Source organism: Lithohypha guttulata (assembly GCF_036872675.1).
Source record: "Lithohypha guttulata strain CCFEE 5908 chromosome Unknown scaffold_4, whole genome shotgun sequence".
In the NCBI taxonomy this organism is placed as follows: Eukaryota; Fungi; Ascomycota; class Eurotiomycetes; order Chaetothyriales; family Trichomeriaceae; genus Lithohypha; species Lithohypha guttulata.
The window spans coordinates 1,775,680-1,793,808 of record NW_027042753.1 but is presented as its reverse complement, the minus strand read 5'-3'; the positions used below and the strand labels follow the sequence as shown (position 1 = coordinate 1,793,808).

Below are 18,129 nucleotides of genomic sequence, written 5' to 3'. Positions count from 1 at the left end.
TCATAACAGCGGTGGTACACAGTGAGCTGTTTTGAGCAAATATCCACTAATATTCGGTATGGTCAGCAGCCTCTTGAATCTTGATGTCTAGCTTCCATTGTTGCGGTTCGCGCACATGCTGTTGTAGTCTAGTCTGGGCCACACCACATTCACTTCGGAGAAATCGGTCTTTAGATCAGCTAATTTGTGAGTATACTGTTTGGAGGTTCCCATTCACTCACCTCAACAGCTTCGACAGTTCAGCATTATAAGTATTCTATTACTAGATGTGACAGCCAGACAATCAAAGACTTTACGTAGAATACTGCTATTTACGTAGGAACATGGAACCGTGGTCTAGATTGCTCATTGAAGACAGACTTCGGAACACTAGCATTTGGAAAAGGCGCATCCATTTCCACAATAGTCTCCCTTTCACCGTGTGCTATGCTGCCAACACCATGTTCAGGCATTGTGGGATGTTGTGACTGCTTGTCGATGGGTCACAATGATCGCCTCTATTAGAGAAGACAATTCGTTTGTGTAATTCGATGACTGACTCGCACAAGGCGTTCAGTCTGAACAGGCTGGGGTAGTCGGTTTAGTGCGTCTTTTCAACCTGTTAGAGTAGTCGTGGCATCGAAGTGAATCTGACCTGAATCGGCACCAGCAAGGGCAACGCTGCAAAAGTGAGCGACCGTTGCCAAATAAGAAACACTCAAGTACAGGGCCTCCAACTTGCAGGGCGATCCTTTACAGATTTGGGTTTCAGAGTGATCGCTTCTGGAAACCAACACAGGCGCCAGATCACAAAGAGTTCCGAACAAATCCCATACACAAGAAGCAAAACTTGCAGTCGAACACGAACAACTCAACCGATCCTTCTGGCTTTCTTACAATACTAACCGATCGATACCTGTTTTCGCTTGTTGCGAGAAAGAATATAACATTTCAACACAATCATGTGCAGCATGCATTGTAACGTCGTCCCCCAACTTGCTTCTACACTCCAGAATTTAGGCGGAAAGAAACTTTCGTGAAATCCCGGAAGCTGTATTCTCGAAGAGAAGGAGACGTTCCGTGTCAACACGCGATCTGGAGCAGTAACGTACTAGAACTAGGTTTTGGCAAACCCACGCCACACCATGCAAGAGCCGCTTACGGTAACGTCACTTGTGGTGCTAGTGGTAGCGCTGCATCCTGACTCTCATCTTCAGCATGTTACCAAGTATGGTAGGTCTTAATCGGATATTTTGCGATCGTGTGCCAACGTACTGTTCTTCGCCAACGAAGGGGCCGACAACCATATTGGATCTACATCTCAGATGATCCAATGGAGCCTGCCATCGATGTTTTTCTGCGCGACTTTGAGCCTGATCCCTGCGATAAGATGTAAGACGCCGTAGGCCAAGGACGACAAAGGCATGTGGACGACCGGCGATCCACATGATCCCAGCCTTGGGCTACCTGTGCATGGACTTGACTGCAGCACAAGCGATATGTGTTTCGGCCTAGTATAGCCAGCAGAAGGCGTGAGCACGATCTAGATCAAGGGTTAGCATTGAGCCTTGATTTCGACCAACGACGGATTTCAGATTACTCTAGTCTCGTAAAATACAGCAACGATCAGAACCTCGAAAAGGCAAGCGCTCGTTCTATATGCGGTAAGTTTGCGCATGCCGATAACCGTAGACTTGCAGATCTCACATACTACTGGCCAATGACGACGTACTGATCGGTGCTCGCACATCTGATCAAGTACGACTTGCAGACAACGGATGTAACTCGGGGCAGTCCAAGACTGCGCTTGTTTGGTCTCTCTGGGCTTCTCTGGGCCAATGGCAATCTGTTTATACATGGTACCTGGAATCAGTGCTGTAGACCAACGAAGCTGTAGGCAAAGTTTGACAGGATCGTCGCTTGAACAGAATATCTGGTGAAGGCCAGTTCCCAAAGACACTCATCGAGCTGAAACTCTTTCCAGTGCACATTCACTGTGCCTCGAACGACGGGGACTGCATCAACGTCCGCCTTGTGGCGTGTGGCGGCCTTGCATCCACCGAGGCGCTGCACCTAGTGGTGGCAGATCGTCTGTAAAGTATGTGTACCAACCATCTTAGAATGCATTTAATTGGAGCACGGCTGCTGAACCATAGTTCAACTAGTGTGCATGTGTTCGGACACTAAAAGTGTACCTTCGCAGGTGAGGGTTCTCATCAAGAGTGAGCCGGTACTGTACTCCGAATTTAGGCCGTATTGTAGAACCAAACACCCAGTACAAAGTCCAACACTGAACTCGACCTCCTTTTTTCCAACAACACCGAACTTCAAGTTTCAAGGTGCAATGCGACGAAATTGATGTGGAAGTTGCATTGCTTGAGCTAGTGCATTTCCCCCCACACTAGCAGCAGAAGCATGTGCAGCGTTCTTGCAACCTTCGAGCAGGAGCACAGGTTCCTCGAGTCGAGCTGCACTTGCTCAATGTTCGATGTTGTTGTCGTCGGCGGTTATGCCCTTCGTACCGTCTTCGCATTGATACTCTCTCTTCCTCTTTCCCTTTCTGCTGGCACCCAGTAAGCCATTAACTTCAGTCTCCAGCCAGTAAATCGACGAGTCCTGGAGTATTCGGAAAACCTTCCATACTGGAGTGACAGGATTGTTGACGTTCGTTCGTCTGTGTATGTCTCATGGCTTGATTTGTTTCGGTTGGCACGTTCGCCTGTTGTAGAGATTGCGGACCAAAATAGTCTGTAATCTTTTGGAATTGAACACCTCTTCTATGGGGCGTGAGACAATCATTTATATGCGAGGTTGGGCGCAAAAGGAAATGTCAAGCTAGATAGGGACGATAAGATTTGCTTGCACCTTGATTCGAGGCCTTGCCTATCTATAAGAATGTTCCTTGTTAGCTATTCTGGACAGGGAGACTGCAACGTAGCGTAGAGACTTCTGCGTCTCCTGATTGGCGATACGTCTTTAGAGTTACAATGCATCACGTTCTGCAAATGAGCTTCATTGTCTCTATCGTTGAAGGTGACCATGTGCGACAACATTGGCGGCAACCTGATATCCTATAGGCCGTCGCGATGTCTTGTTCGAGAGCGGTCAAGGAAACCACTGCAAAGCCCCCAAGCTTGAGCGGACAAGTTCGTTGATGGAACCCTACTGCTTATCACCCAACACGCAGTACTAGCAAGTCAGACAATATCGTTGTTCAACGGAATTCCTCCGAATTTGGACCCTGTAAACCGCTGGGTTCTGTCGCCATGGTCGTGACTTTGCGATTCCCGTCAACATATAAAACGATATCCATCTCTGTCTCTTTTATGCCTGAAAGCCGGAATTCAACTTGGGCTCTTCATCTGTTCATGTCCAGGTCTTGAACCACGCAGCACAGGTAACTAGGATCAGGAAATATGATGACTTCCTGCTTTTTCAGACGAAGCCTCAAGAGCTGAACATCGTTCTCCGATTGTGACACTATTTCACCTTGATCATGCTTCTCTCTTGTGATATCGTCCTTGCCGAGCGTTGGAGTGTCTCTCAGCTCCACTTTCCGCAAGCTTTCTGCTAGATTTGTCGCAGACGATACGAAAGAGTAAATACTGACGGCCAGAATTTGTGCACGAGACAGTCTGTCTTCTTTGACTGCGGGGACTATACCTTCGACAGCTTCCTCATTATTGCCATCTAGTACCTGGTCGTTTCTTGCAGGACTTACGGTCCTATATGATACGTCCTGAAATGCCGACTTTGAATCATCGTCTGCGATCGCGCCGGAGGCTTTGATAATCGACCCATCTTTACGCGATAGGATAAGAGTCGATCGAACATTTGGACGCTTCGTGAGGTTTCGTAGAATCAAGTCCACAGACGCTGTTTTCTCGTTGTGTGGCCTGCCTGTTCTTTAATCGCGACTCGTCGAACTGAACCGAAATGTCTACCTTGCCATATTTATTCGTGTTGAGGCAGAGCCACTGTATCCCGGTTGGACCACGTCTTCTCGTGCGCATCAAGTCAACATCAGTATTGCGATATCTCACCGAGAGACTTCAGCAGAGCTCAACTCAACCTCTATGGGTATCGAAAGAGGTTACCAAAATATTCTACGGGTTTCAGTCATGGGCTGAAAGACGAAAGACAACAAGCACATTTGTTCCAAGCAAGATTGCTGCTTTACCTGATGGGTTAAATGCTACATACGGCAAGTATTACCATGAGCATGCAGAACTTTCCGTCGACTGAACCACACACTGCGGAATCCCCTTCGGCAGCTAGAGGCCCGGGCCGCTGTATTATACCGTGTCACAGGACATTAGTTTCATGCTTGGAAATTTTGTCGTTGCTCATCAGTACCTTTCGATACTCCCGACAAAGCCAGTAGCGGCAGCGCAAGATTGCGTCGCCGACGTAGCTGTGGAGATACTGCGATAGCGGTCTAGTATGAACTCCTAAGAGCATATTTCATAGCATGGGCTCAAGTGCAAAAAAAAAGAAAGAGAAAAAGAAGGATTTCCAGAAACCCAAGCTCAGAGTCGGAAAAGCTGCGCCAAAAGCTGCAAATACAACAAGCACGAGCTTCACTGCCAAGAAATTACTTGTGAACCAGCAAATTAATGCCAACGCCCCATCGCTGCGAGATCAATTTCTACATCATGTCTCACTGCTTTCGTCCCGTACGGACAGTCAACGGAAGGAGTCACTAGCATATCTGGCGTCATCTTTACAGAGTGACTATCGTGGCAAACCACTACCACTATCATTGAAAGCCCTTCTAGATAAGGTGCTTCCTCTTCTGCTTGACTCCAGTTCAGGTGTTCGTTCTGAAACAACAAAGACTCTGCAAGCACTGCCGAAGCAGGATATTGGCGACTATGCAGAGCAGACACTACCCTATATTCGAGCTGGAATGACCCATCTATCCCAGGAGATCAGACGAAACACTCTTGACGTGTTATCCTATCTCACTGAGACATGTGCCAAAGAACTAGTGTCCGCACCAGGCGGATGGACAAAAACAATTCACTGCTTCGCCACTAATCTAGGCTTCAAAGACTTTGCAGATAACGAGGGTTGGTCGATGCACAAGACCGGTTTCCGCGAAGACGTCAGGTCCGTCACACGTACACTTCAAGTAGCCGAGCAATTCTTGGCAGCAGGGCTTGTGAAGGACTTTGCGCACGACAAAGAGAACCGGTATAGTGAGGCTAGCGCATTTCCGCTGTGGGACTTTGCGCATCACAAGCTTCCAGTCAAGTCAAATCCTTATGGGTATCTGAACCTTTTTGGACGGCCAATGGACGACGAAAGCAGGCAGCTTGAGGATCGGGACGAAAGGGTGCTCGAATTTCAGGATCACTATTACGCCAGGTTCGCGAAAAGCTTGAGCAAGGCGAAACACGAGGGTGGTGATGTTGGAAGATCTGCAGGACAGTTGCTGAAAGTGATAGATTCTGCTTGCAAGGCTGAGTGAGGTATTAGATCAGTATCTGTTCGTCGTCCAGAACTCAGAGGTGGGCATCTCCTTCGAGGTCAAGTCACTGAATCTGACGACCACAATGAGAAGGTCTGTATAGCATTACAAGGTCAAGATCGCAGATCCGTATCGTACATCCAGAACAATCTGCTAGATCTGGCGCGGCTATGTACAAAGATTGCCTTGACCCATACACCCAAAACACCTTGCTGACTTCCGTGTATTGATTCATATATAGACATGGCCAATTCTCCTGAACCCAAATGCATCTTCCACCCAGCCATGAGACCATCACCAGCCAATGACATGACCAAACCTATCCACAAATTTCCCACTATCATCTCGTGTTAACCTCTTTATCAAGCCAAGCATCTCGTTAACACTCTCATGAACCTCGATAGCTCCCTCCTCCCTACACTTCGTCAATCGCGTTTCAACTCTTCCTGGATGTACGAGAGAAAACACTACGTAGGGTAAATCGATGCTCATGCTCTGCACAATTGCATTTAGCGCCGCTTTACTCGCACGATATGCATATGCGCCGCCCTGCCTCATAGTTGCGTTATGCCCGATACTCCCCATCCGACTAGTCATAACCACAACTTTAGTCTCCTTGCTGCTCACAGATTCAGGTTCGTGAAAGAGACCAGAAGAAGCCAGTTTCTGAAGCAGCGTAAATGTGCCAAGCGTGTTAATCTGATAAGTCCGCATCATGGTCTCGTAATCCATAACGTGTAACGTCTCCGCGACAGCTACATCGTCCGGATAAGCCTCTTCGATCTCTGGTACAAGACCTCTGATGCCAGCTGAGTGAATGACGAGATCTAGCTTTGGGTTTGTCATCGCACCGAATGCCCCGAATTTTGTTTGCATAAAGTTGATGGCGTTTGTGATGGAGAGTTCCGATTCGAAGTCGACGTGTTGCTTACGAAGTCGTCGGGACTGGCCGTCCTCGCCCGGTGTACCTGGGGGTACTGGGATGTCGATTGGGTGAAGGTCCCATGCTATTACTGTGGTGTTGTGCTGGTTGAGGTAGTGCTCCACGAAGCCACGGCCAAGACCAGAGGCTGCGCCTGTTACCAGGACTGTGAGAGGCTCGAAATTTGAAGTGGTCGATATCATGGTAACTTTGGTGAGACTTGAGATTTTGCGATCGAAAGCCTTACCGTTCGGCGTTTGTTTATATTTGGTTGACTTGCTTCCTGTATATTAGGACTGCTCAAGCTGTGATTAGAATGTGGTCGGTCTATGCAAGACGTGATCCATTGTTGTGGCAGATGATCTGCAAAGATTGTGACAAAGTGTCCACAGTGGGTTGTCTTAAAGGCTAGAACTTGGGTAAACGTGTTTGATACTTGCACGGTGTTATCGTGTGTTGTGATTAGAAAGTCTATTTTTTCACAATCACAATCTCGGTGATAAGGGTCCGAAGCGGTGATCGATCTCAACTGGCAGTTCTGCCGCCATGTTACTACTAAACTTACAGAAAAGGAATTGACAATCGTTTCTCGCATGTGATGATTGACTATATTCAAGTTATCTATACATTCCTTGCTCTGAACCGCCAGGCAGCAAATGAAGCGTGCCAGCACCATTTGAAGAGCTTGAACAATTCCCTCAAACAAGACGAAGGACCAATCTAGCATTTCTAATTCCTGCAACGCCTCATCTCCTCGCTAATAACCATGAATCCGATAGGCCACCTCATCCTGCGCTTACGTTGGTGTCAGCCATGAGCAATGGCTGTAAGTTGTAGAGTTTCCTTGCATATCCCGCATACTGGTTGCCATTCCTTGACCTTCCGGGACCGATGTTGGTCGAAGAATGGTACTCGTCTCGACGTGACCATTTGACAGCCTATGACCAGGGTCGCGGGCCGCTGCTGGGATTGATTTGACCGTGAGCTTCGGCTTGGCTTGTGAGTCGCTCACTATTCATGTATTGCATCTCATGTCTAGAAGATGGGTTCTTTGTGATCTTAGGGTTGTACCACATAACGCAGACAATCAGAACCAAAACCATAAGGAACGCATCGAGCACATATATTGGCCACTCCTGTGCAAGAAGGTAATTGTCCCATCCCATGCCATACTCGATAACTCGGAAAAGATTTCGAATAGTGATAAGAATGCTTGTGACATAGAGGCCGAGCATCAATTTCTTCCAAGTTAGGCGATTGAACACATTTCCCTTTCCAGTATTGTGCTCGCCTAATGGTCCTTCCAGTGCTGCGGAGGTGGGTCGTTTCTGCATTCTGAATTGGAAGACAAGAGCTGCTGCGATAAAAACCAGAAAGATCAGGATCTGCAGGATGAGCCCACCAAGAATGATGTTGTTATAGATGTTGATCTGGGAAGCCGTCGTTGCTGTAGCCAAGAGACCGCCGCCCGCACCTTGTATCATAAAGCATAGGACATCACCTCCAACGAAGATCTTAGTCAACCAATTGACTCGAACGAAGCTGTAGTTCTCGCCGTAAACGACTCTGATGATACGTCCCAGGATCATGTAGATTGAGGCGGCGAAGAGAATAGGTGCAAGTAGGAGGCATAGACTTTGTATGCTGTAGATTCCGACAGAGATCGTGTCGGAGTGCGCCAGTGCTCGAGCAATGTAACCGATAACTTCGAGGAGACCGCCCACAACGAACGGGACACAGAACCATGTTCGTCTCCGGACTAGTAAGATGCTGTGGTAGACCATGAGGATGATGAAGAGGACAGTAAAGATCGCTGCGGCGGCTAGAGACGGTGTGTAATGCCAGAGTTTGAAGTTTGACCAACCATCATCAGTTGACGTATCCTGTCGAGCAAATATTGTTGCCATGTTGAAGGTTCTTGACAGGAAAGCGTTTTGACGTCAAGAGTGTGACTCAGGTGTGGTTGTGAGTTAGAAGTGCTGTAAAACAAATTCATCTGAGTCTGTCTAATCTGGTTCCTTGACAGTGGAAAGACAAGGTAGGTTGGACAAGTATGTATACATACTTCCCTTTGAATAACAAAGTGCTTTAGTCGTCAAGCCGTAGTACTGCCGGTTCAGGAAGGGCTGTGTTGGGATACTCGTATCGTCTTGGTGAAACGACAGAGCAGAGAGGGAGGAAACACGGTATAAATGGAGTTGTGGAGCAATAATAGACAACCGAAGGGCTTACATTCGTGTCCTAATCTACAGCACGTGGCAAGTTTCCACGTTCGAGATGAGCTAAGGGGGATCAACCAATGGGAACTCTTATAGATGCTCGCTACTGTCGCTGAAAGTGCCAACAACGCAACTGCGGCGAGTCGTGTTCTGGTGGGAAGATCGGTTATTTGTCCATAATCAAGATAGCGCAGTCGGAGCGGAAAACGAGTATGGGTACTCGTTTACGACTTTCCGCGTATTCGCGTAGCTTGCTATGTTAGTACCTGTGCACTGCCTTCGGTACTCTTAGTGAAGACGTGTTTGCGTCTTTGGAAATTGAGCTTCCACAGATCTGTGCGATCTTTTGTTTCTACTGACCCTGCAGACAAATCGCATATTGACTTTGTCTGGTAGAAACTTTGGAGGTCCTTTTGTCTGGTGCCGAATACTGCCACTCATTTATCGAACAGATGGCTGTCATTTACTGGGCATCGAACACGCGGCATGCATCAGATGTGCTCACCGCTAACGGACCAGATTGTGAAATACTGTCCAGAGCAAAAATGACCTTGCTTCAGATGGATGACCTTATCTTCCAAGCCACGCGTGCTTATATGCCACTCTATCTTATCATGGGCACCGACAAAAGGCTATCCAAGCAAAAGTGTCGGGGTCCCCACAACAAAACTGTGGGCGTGTCCCCGACGCTTTTGCTGACCGGGACGTGCTGAGATATAGGAAGGTTGTTTTTATCCATGATGCTGGACTGCGAGCTGGAGATGTTGGTCCTGCGAGAAGAGCCAAGAACCAGAGACGATACGCTCAACGTGGCATGCACCTTCTGTGTTGGGGATCGGGTTTGAGATGTCGTTTCTTTTGTTACTTGCACCTTCAGTACTATCGAGTACGATGGAGCTCGGCATCGATAGGTCACCTTGGGTTTGATCTGAGAGAACATACGTTTGTGCACGTGAATCGAACAGCAAAGTCTCAGCATTGGTGCCAACTTGTACTCCGATACCAACTTGGAAGTGGCGTACGTATTGGCTGAGCCACATACCGGAGTAGTTACAATATGTCGGACATTTGATGTTTCAACTGCATGTTGTAACAAGGTACTGGGGCCAATCAATGAAACCGCCGAGCAATGAAAGACTCATGTCGACGGCATATGCCTGCGACTTCTATGTCTGAAACATGTTGGCCATGATAAATTCACCGTTCAGTTTATGCCCAGCGAACGTTTCCAGACATTTCCATAGGTCGAAGCTGTAGATAATGTTTCGACGCTCCATTACACGACTTCGGATGCGGAGGAAGGGTTCGAGGCGCTTACTGTTAGCCAATCGCAATTTCCGCGTGCCTGAATCGTTCCTGGTTTGTGGTTGGTTGTCTCGCCTAGAACTAACAAGCAGAAGCGCACTAGCCACAATGCCAATCGCGTTGCCTCTTCATACCAGTAACCGAGATACTGTTTGCGCTAGATTCGACAATGACTACGTGGGCTACCCACGGCCTTGATTTTGTACGAACAGGGTTCATTCAGGTTGACATCCTTACCACCTGATGCCTTGAAACTGACAACTTCGAGAATCCACCAGCGACAATTTGTGAATGGCAGGCCTTCAACAAAGAATCGTATCCGGCGCACGATGTAGCGTTTGAAGCCTTGCTACTGACCTTCTCTCCATATCTCCGAGCAAGCATTGCGTCGACGCGTAGCCCACGAAGCACTCACACGGGCCTGTACCACTACCTCCCACCCCTACGCCGAGCCAACTCTGACATCGATCGAAGCAGTGCCGACAGGTCAATCGAACCCGTGTGCCAATCAAGTGATATTCAGACATCCTATCGCGAAGAACCAGAACTAGCAGAGGAGGGCAATCTAGCTATATCATGGCATACAATGGTCGCCCGCAAGGCTATGGGGAATCGCAGTATCGGTCACGACCTGCGAACTATGGCACTCAATACAATGATCATGATCAGGCTCAATACTATGACAACCAAGTTCAATACCAGCAACATCACGATCAAGACTATGCCAGGTATCAACAAGATGCCTATGACCACAACCAGCGAGAGCCCCGGTACCAGCAGCAACCACAAGATCAGTATACTGCTGAACGTCAATATGCTGCTCAAATGAACCCTTCCGACCGTTACCCTGTAGATTATGATCAGCCACAGCAGCGTCAGTATCACTACGATGAACGTTTTCGATCAGACAGTCGCAACGTTCAACAGCCAGGCCGTGGTGACCGTCCTTTTAGAGCTAACAGACAATCTCCTGAAACGTCACGACCCAGCACTTCAGCTTCTAACCATAGGATCAAGCGTAAGTTTTCCAGTGACTGCAAACATGCCACGGCTGACTCTTTATAGAAGAACGTATTCTGGATCGCAGCAAGCGCGAGTCAACAAAGGCTATGGCTTGGGGTGAGTTCTTTCTTCGGTTCAGATACGGCGCTATGTCCTATCTTATGAGTCTTCGATACTGGATCAGAAGCTGACTTTTGTTCGTAAAGATAATCCTTTTGGTGTTTTTCCAGGCACAAAGAAAGATCTGGAGAAAAAGAAGAAGGATGCAGAAGATGTCAGGTCACAAAGTAGGGCCGACGTCCCTCTGGATAGACCTCCAACAGCCCCTTCTTCGAGTCGCCAAAATACGGCCATCCATCATTCACCACCAAGCACAAACCCGGCTGTGGATCGACCTCATACCTCAAATAGTCGTCGGTCCAGCCCGCCCACCCAACCGATATCTTCCTTTAACACGCCGCTAGGTCCGTTCAACGACATGCCTTTTCGCAAACCACTCCCGTCTTTCGGCCACGATAGCCACTCGCAGCCTTTGACGATGTCTGACCGCGACCGAACCCTACCTGTACACCATAGGTCCAATGCGAATTCCTCTTCAGACAATTTACCTCCACGTGTCGACACTGCCACTACCCGTTCACATAATCGAGCTCATTCTCTGCAGGGTCAAGAGCAAATTTCCAATGACTATCAGCAGAGTGCGCTGGACTACGGCCACGACGAACGATATACTACATCTCACCTCGTGGAGAGCCGCAATTCACCACATGACTACGCCAACTCTGTCGAGCAGAATCAATATGCCAGCATTGAAGCAGGACAGATGGGAACTCGGCAGACACAAGGCCAAGCTAGAAAGAATATGTCACCTCAGGCTCAGAACATGGGTTTACCCTATAGAGGCATGGTGTCACCGCAGCGTATCGAGAATCCACGCGAATCGGTAGTGCCCAACTTCGCTGCAATCACGCCTGGCGCAACAGAAAACGTAGAAAGAACCATTACAATGCAAAGCAGCGGGACTGCTCATTCTCTACGTTCAGAACCAAATCGCAGACCAACATATGGCGACATCTCGTCGAAATCCCTACTGATCAGACCAGGCTTGTTGCAATCACAGGACCGCGCGAGCCCAGATGAACGCAGCCTTCGTTCTCCTGTGGACGGATTTGATTTTGGTCTTCCTGCCTCCAGATCAGAGCCTGCTATCACCCCACAAAACAGCCGACCTATATTGCCTGGTGATGGATATGGCAGCCGCGGTGATTCAGATCAAACATCGCAGACTCCTAATCAGTACGCTACACATGACCGCTCAAATTTTCCTCCTCGGCAGGAAAGTCGAGCAGCTGTTAGAGACCACTCCGCATCAAATGGCTTTGTACACAGCTACAATCAGCCTGTCCTAGCTGGTCAGCGAAGTCAGACGCGACTCCATGGACAAGTAGCTCCTGCTGCATCAGGACTGGAGTACAACCAGACAAGAGATGCTCTTAGGCAGGAGCATAGTCTAGATGAGCAGCGTCGTCCTCAGAATTATAACTACGAAAGAGTTTACCGCCCAGGAGCAGCTCATACACAAGACACGTACCAGCAAGACTCCTTCCGACCTGTGCAGAGGACATACACCGAACCAGTCGGTCATTATGATCATGAGCGTCGAGACTATGGACCTGATGCACAATTCCGGCCTAGTACTTCTCACGGGTATTCACAGCGGCATTATCCTACAGATCAGCTGCAATCCCGACCACCTGCAGCGACCACCGGTCAATATCAGGAATACGATCAGTATGGTGATGCCATGATACCTCGTCCAAGAACAGCAAACTCGGCTCGAGCACCGGTTCGTCAATATCCAGAACAGTATATGTCAGCTCTAAAACCAACAGAGTCAACGCTTCCAATCGCGGACCGTAATCATCCACCACCAATTCGTCCTGGTCTGCTCGAACCTGTTGCTGCTCCAAGTCCGACTCATGTGCCAGCTGCGGCACCAGTGCCATACCCTCAAACATCACCTCCACGGACCGCGCAGAACTCGGCTCCACAACAACGCATGTCGTCAACTACGGCCAGTAAGACACCAGTGACATTACAAGAGCTCAATGACCTGCGCCTAGCTTTCAAAGACCGCCCAAATGACGATAAACTCGGCCTCAAGTTTGCTAAGCGTCTTGTCGAAGCTGCCAGCGTGCTTGCCTCGGAGGGAGGTAAAGCAGATGCCAAGACTACCGCCAAAAATCGAGAACGCTATATCAACGATGCATACAAAATTGTCAGGAAGCTGGTCGCTGGCGGTTCAGCTGATGCTATGTTCTACCTAGCCGATGCTTACGGTCAAGGTCTCCTGGGTCTCGAAGCAAACGCCAAGGAAGCCTTCCAACTCTATACTTCAGCAGCGAAGTTACAACACGCCCCAAGCGCATATAGAGTAGCAGTCTGCTGCGAACTCGGTCAAGACGCAGGAGGCGGCACCAGGCGCGACCACGTCAAAGCCGTCCAATTCTACAAAAAGGCCGCAGCTCTCGGCGACGGCCCCGCGATGTTCAAGATAGGCATGATCCTCCTCAAGGGCTTACTCGGACAACAACCAAATCGCCGAGAAGGCATATCCTGGCTCAAACGCGCCGCAGAAAAGGCCGACTCAGACAACCCACACGCACTGCACGAGCTCGCCTTGCTCTACGAAAACGCCCAGTCCACAGACGTGATCGTCCGGGACGAGAGATACGCCATGCAACTCTTCACCCAGGCCGCAAACCTTGGCTACAAGTACTCGCAGCACCGCCTCGGAACCGCCTACGAATACGGCACGCTCGGTGCGCAGATCGATCCGCGCATGAGTATCGCGTGGTACTCCAAGGCGGCCGCTCAGAACGAACATCAATCTGAATTCGCGCTGAGTGGCTGGTACTTGACGGGCAGTGATCCGCTCCTTGCGCAGAGCGATACGGAAGCATACCTTTGGGCTCGCAAGGCTGCACAGAGTGGTCTGGCGAAGGCTGAGTATGCTATGGGGTATTATTCTGAAGTTGGTATTGGGTGTAAACCTGATATTGAGGAGGCGAAGAAGTGGTATTTTAGGGCGGCTGGTAAGTTCCTTGTTTTTTCTTCTTTCCTTTTGTCGGTTCTCAGTTTCAGACATACTAACTTTGGGTATAGCACAACTGGATCAGCGTGCTAAGGAGCGATTGGAAGAGATCAAGAGGGGTGGCGTGGCGAAGAGGAAGGAGAGGATTAGTCGAAGTAACATTGAGAAACAGAAGGGAGATTGCGTGGTGATGTGAGTGAGTCAGCACTGGCTGGTAGATATTTGAGATTATAGGACGAGTCACGTTGTGCAAGAGGACAAACGAGTCACGATGGGGGTGTACTTTAGTGTAAATTACCATTAAATTATCAAAGATGTGATGAAGGTGGAAAGAAGAAAGTATAAACATGCTTGCATGCGATAGGAAGTCATGAAGCTTTGACCACAGTGCTTGTCCATTCAGGCAGGCGTGGCGGCCGTCGACCTCGTGTCCGGATATGAGATTGTACCGACTATACCTATGTGTGACATAATAGAAAATAAGGCCACAGCTGATGATGCTCTGAACAAGTCCCGTTTGCGATGCGGTATGGCTGTGCTTAGGCTCCAGTCACCTATTTGTACCTCTCCTCGGCCACTGGACTGGTCGTCATCCTTGCGTGTAGGTGAAGGACTAGCTGATCGGGTGGAAGCTAGAGAAGGGGTGTCTTCCGGTACTTGGCTGAGCTCAATTAGTTTGTTGTTGCTAGCAAGATCTGATTCAATACTGATTAATGCTTGTGGGAGTGGTGCGATGTCCGGTTCAGGGTGATCGGCGGACGATGCCGCTGGTATCTCGGGAATAGACTCATTGCTGTAACTCCCAATCAATCCTGGCCTCGAATTATGCCTCCTTGGTGGTAGTGAAGGTGCCTTGCCTTCCGGACGTGTAGCGGGCCGACTCCTTCTGAGCTTATTCTGGAAAGATGGGGATCTGTGAACCTCTGCGATGAGTTGAGTTTGCTGTCCATCTTTTAGATCTTGAACGCTCTTCGTTGGCCTCAGAAGTGATGATTTGCCTGCGAGACTCGATGCTCGAAGGTATATGTTGAAAGTAGGGTTACCGGTGCCGTCGTAGTGGATGACAACACCAGCATCAGTGTTGAAGTATTGACTGCCGGACCCGAGGTTGTTTCCACCAACTCCATCGTAGACATTGAAGTGGTTGCCGCTGATGGCATCCTTAGGCAAGGACAGCTGCACGGCTTGCATTTCGATCTCTCTTGAAATGATACGTAGAAGGCGATAGGCTGTCAGTCGTTCCGTGCTAAGCTAAGGGATTGTATGCTTGTCAGGTCGATCTCGTAGGATTCACCCGAGCTCGACGCTATGCGACACGGAACGGTCTTATAATTTGCCTACCTTGATAGTATGTAAGGCGCAGTCATCGCAGTTTGCTGCTGTACTAGCTGCCTCTGCACTCACAATAGAACATTGGCGCAGCTCCACGCACATACGTTTTGTGGTAGAATGAGCTGTCGCAAGTATTTAGGCTGGAATCGGTCAGAAACTCGCAATGCTTGAAGGCTCAGATTAGCAGCAGGACGAAAGCACATAACCTACAGGGACGACAAGAATAGGGCTTCGCTTGTCCCAGCGGTTATCAGCCTCGGGGTGGACTTTGAAATGTCTTGCAAATCACTGTGAGGTACAGACTAATTTTAGCACCAGCTAGTAGCGGACCAATAGCATATGCATGGGAAAGAGCTAATGGGAGAGAGAAGCTTGGGTTCGGCAGGTGCTGCCGGGTGCTGGTGTGCGAGTCGAAGCGAACTTCGGCACCTGCCAATGCCACAGGAAGGGCTGAGCCGCTGAATTATTGATCAAGTAGTTATTGCTACGAGTAGGAACTTTGTCCAGGTCGACCATGGTCCTGCATGTATCGTATGTGCTGCAGTAGCTCCGACCAATAAATGGACACTGAGACTGAGACAGAAGATGGGTCAGTAATAGTGGCTAGGTGCTGATCAGGTAGGCAGTTCGAGAACAAAGAGATAAATATTGGTCTGAAGTCGAAAGGCTGAAAGCAATTGATATATTCTCACTTGTTTGTGAAGCAATGCTTAATGGCCTGAATAATGGAAATCGCAGTTTTGTTTGCCAAACTTTCCGTCTCACAGCTTCTCGACCTTAACATCGACAGGCACCTCCACGATCTGATCCAGACCCTTGTACTCAGGTATATTGAGGTTATACTTCTTCGCCACATCTTCTCCCAGAAACCGACCTCCGATGAAATGCTTCTTACCCTTAAAGTGTCCTACATTAGGCTTTGCAGCAGTCAAGCTGATCAAATAATCGGGCATGTATTTGCTCCCCAGTCCTTCATTTTGTGGCCCATCTTCAACATGCCAAGAGCTTGGAGTATCAACGGCAAGAACTGGTTTCACACCCTTCTCCATGACGGCGATTGCTTGGTCGAATGGCTCTCGAACCGGCGGCTGAAAGCTAAATCCGAAAAGAGCGTCAACAATAAGATCAGATTCTCCTGCCAGCTTGTCGAATGGAGTCTCATTGTCAAATCTGATGTGCAGGTTGTTCAGTTGTTTGACTAAGCCATCGTATATGGGCTTCTTTGTGGGCTTAGGGTAGTACACTACTGGAGTGTAACCATAAAAGTACAGATGCCGTGCTGCTACTAATCCATCACCACCATTGTTGCCTGGTCCACAAGCAATCAGTACCTTCTTACCTGCGGAAGGTGGATGAACGTTGTAGACAGCTTGCGATACAGACAGACCAGCCAGCTCCATGAGCTGGTCAATGCTGAAGCCACCAGCGTCAGACATCAGATCGCCATCTAGATCGGCTGCGGCCTTGGGGCCTAGAGTCTTCAAAGTTTGAGGCATCCTGGCCGTACTTGTGGAATGGAGGTTGTCGTTGGAGAGACCTGAGGAGTACCTTAAAGCAGTACTTGAGAAAATCGGTCTAATACCTGCTTGAGATCTGACTGAGAGTTGTCGAGTGAGGGAGAATGCTCGTGGTCGAATGGTCCTAAGCATGCAGACTTGGCAAAGAGGACAATGAGTCCGTTACTGCTTGTTCCGGGATTGTGTTTGACAGAGTCAATGTTGTAGAATTAGAAAAAGTGGGAGCTCAAATTTGAAGTGTCAAAGTATTGACCAAGTCAGCGACAATGATGCTCTGCTTGCTTCAGTAATGCATTTCATTCACTTACCACTGTCGTCATACTGGCAACCACGATGCAGGGACGCGTTCTAGCCAACTACGTTTCTCAAGGTGGATCTTCGTGTTCGAGCCAGCCTTATGCATTTTGGGAATCTTGTCGCATCAGGATTGTGTAGTTTAGAGCGTACATGCAACTCAAGCATTCAAACACTCGTTCATAGCACTCTTTCTTGACCAGTGGCAAGTGCTCTCTGTCCATTCTGCCATCCAGGCACTCAGAGTGTAAGCTTAAAACCGACGCACCATACAACATACCAAGCAGTCTTCGAATCCAACCATCAAAGTATCTCAAGTGACATCTACGACACCAATACCCGCCCATACACGTTACCTAACACCCCCTTCCAAATCATGGTCGTCAAACTCCGCCTCGCCCGCCTGTCCAAAAGGCACCAACCCTTCTACAACATCGTCGTCGCCAAAGACCGCTCCGCCCGCGACTCCAAACCCATGGAAGTTCTCGGCACTTTCAACCCCGTCCCCCAAACTCCCCTCGCCTCACAATTCCAACCCACCCAAGACAAGAAATTCAAAGACATACAGCTGGACATCACGCGGACAAAGTACTGGTTGGGGGTGGGGGCGCAGCCGAGTGAAGGTGTGCAGGGGATATTGGGGATGTTGGGGCTGTGGGAGGCGAAGCCGGGGACGATGGCGGCGAGGGGGAGGGTCGGGGGAGCGGCGAGGATGGGTGGGGAGAAGGAGGCGCAGATTGAGGGATGGGAGAGGGAGAGAGAGAGGGAGAGGGAACAGGAGAAGGAGATGGAGAGGGATGCTGTGGTGTAGATTTGGGGTGTACGTGGTTATGAGATGGGTGTAATATGTTCTGAGAAGCGAGTCAGGGAAAGATCGCGTGCTGGCTATACGCGCCTGTCAGTATTCATGTGCTATGTGCTCGCTTGGTTGAGCTGAATAAGAACAGACGGGAAGATGTACGGATACTCGTGCTTGTGCACGCTCTATACAC

The 18,129-nt window shown here is 49.1% G+C and overlaps 6 protein-coding genes across 6 annotated transcripts; 2 read left to right on the top strand and 4 right to left on the bottom strand.

Moving 5' to 3' along the window:
- Nucleotides 1-4,450: 4,450 nt before the first annotated feature.
- Nucleotides 4,451-5,452, top strand: IPI1 (rRNA processing protein; the record flags this gene model as incomplete). Its single annotated transcript, XM_064900149.1, has 1 exon — nt 4,451-5,452. One exon carries the CDS (start codon nt 4,451-4,453, stop codon nt 5,450-5,452), a length of 1,002 nt encoding a protein of 333 aa, XP_064753461.1.
- A 565-nt stretch (nt 5,453-6,017) lies between these two features.
- Nucleotides 6,018-6,577, bottom strand: LTR64_005810 (uncharacterized protein; the record flags this gene model as incomplete). The annotated part of the gene is made up of 2 exons (XM_064900148.1): nt 6,018-6,041; nt 6,080-6,577. 2 exons carry the CDS (start codon nt 6,575-6,577, stop codon nt 6,018-6,020), a joined length of 522 nt encoding a protein of 173 aa, XP_064753460.1.
- Nucleotides 6,578-7,312: 735 nt separating this feature from the next.
- On the bottom strand, nt 7,313-8,281 carry LTR64_005809 (uncharacterized protein; the record flags this gene model as incomplete). The annotated part of the gene is made up of 1 exon (XM_064900147.1): nt 7,313-8,281. The coding sequence occupies one exon, from the start codon at nt 8,279-8,281 to the stop codon at nt 7,313-7,315; it is 969 nt and encodes a 322-aa protein (XP_064753459.1).
- Nucleotides 8,282-10,474: 2,193 nt separating this feature from the next.
- Nucleotides 10,475-14,190, top strand: LTR64_005808 (uncharacterized protein; the record flags this gene model as incomplete). Its single annotated transcript, XM_064900146.1, has 4 exons — nt 10,475-10,916; nt 10,964-11,017; nt 11,107-13,995; nt 14,066-14,190. 4 exons carry the CDS (start codon nt 10,475-10,477, stop codon nt 14,188-14,190), a joined length of 3,510 nt encoding a protein of 1,169 aa, XP_064753458.1.
- Nucleotides 14,191-14,393: 203 nt separating this feature from the next.
- LTR64_005807 (uncharacterized protein) lies at nt 14,394-15,185 on the bottom strand (the record flags this gene model as incomplete). The annotated part of the gene is made up of 1 exon (XM_064900145.1): nt 14,394-15,185. One exon carries the CDS (start codon nt 15,183-15,185, stop codon nt 14,394-14,396), a length of 792 nt encoding a protein of 263 aa, XP_064753457.1.
- Nucleotides 15,186-16,087: 902 nt separating this feature from the next.
- LTR64_005806 (uncharacterized protein) lies at nt 16,088-16,822 on the bottom strand (the record flags this gene model as incomplete). Its single annotated transcript, XM_064900144.1, has 2 exons — nt 16,088-16,635; nt 16,666-16,822. The coding sequence occupies 2 exons, from the start codon at nt 16,820-16,822 to the stop codon at nt 16,088-16,090; spliced, it is 705 nt and encodes a 234-aa protein (XP_064753456.1).
- Nucleotides 16,823-18,129: the final 1,307 nt, after the last annotated feature.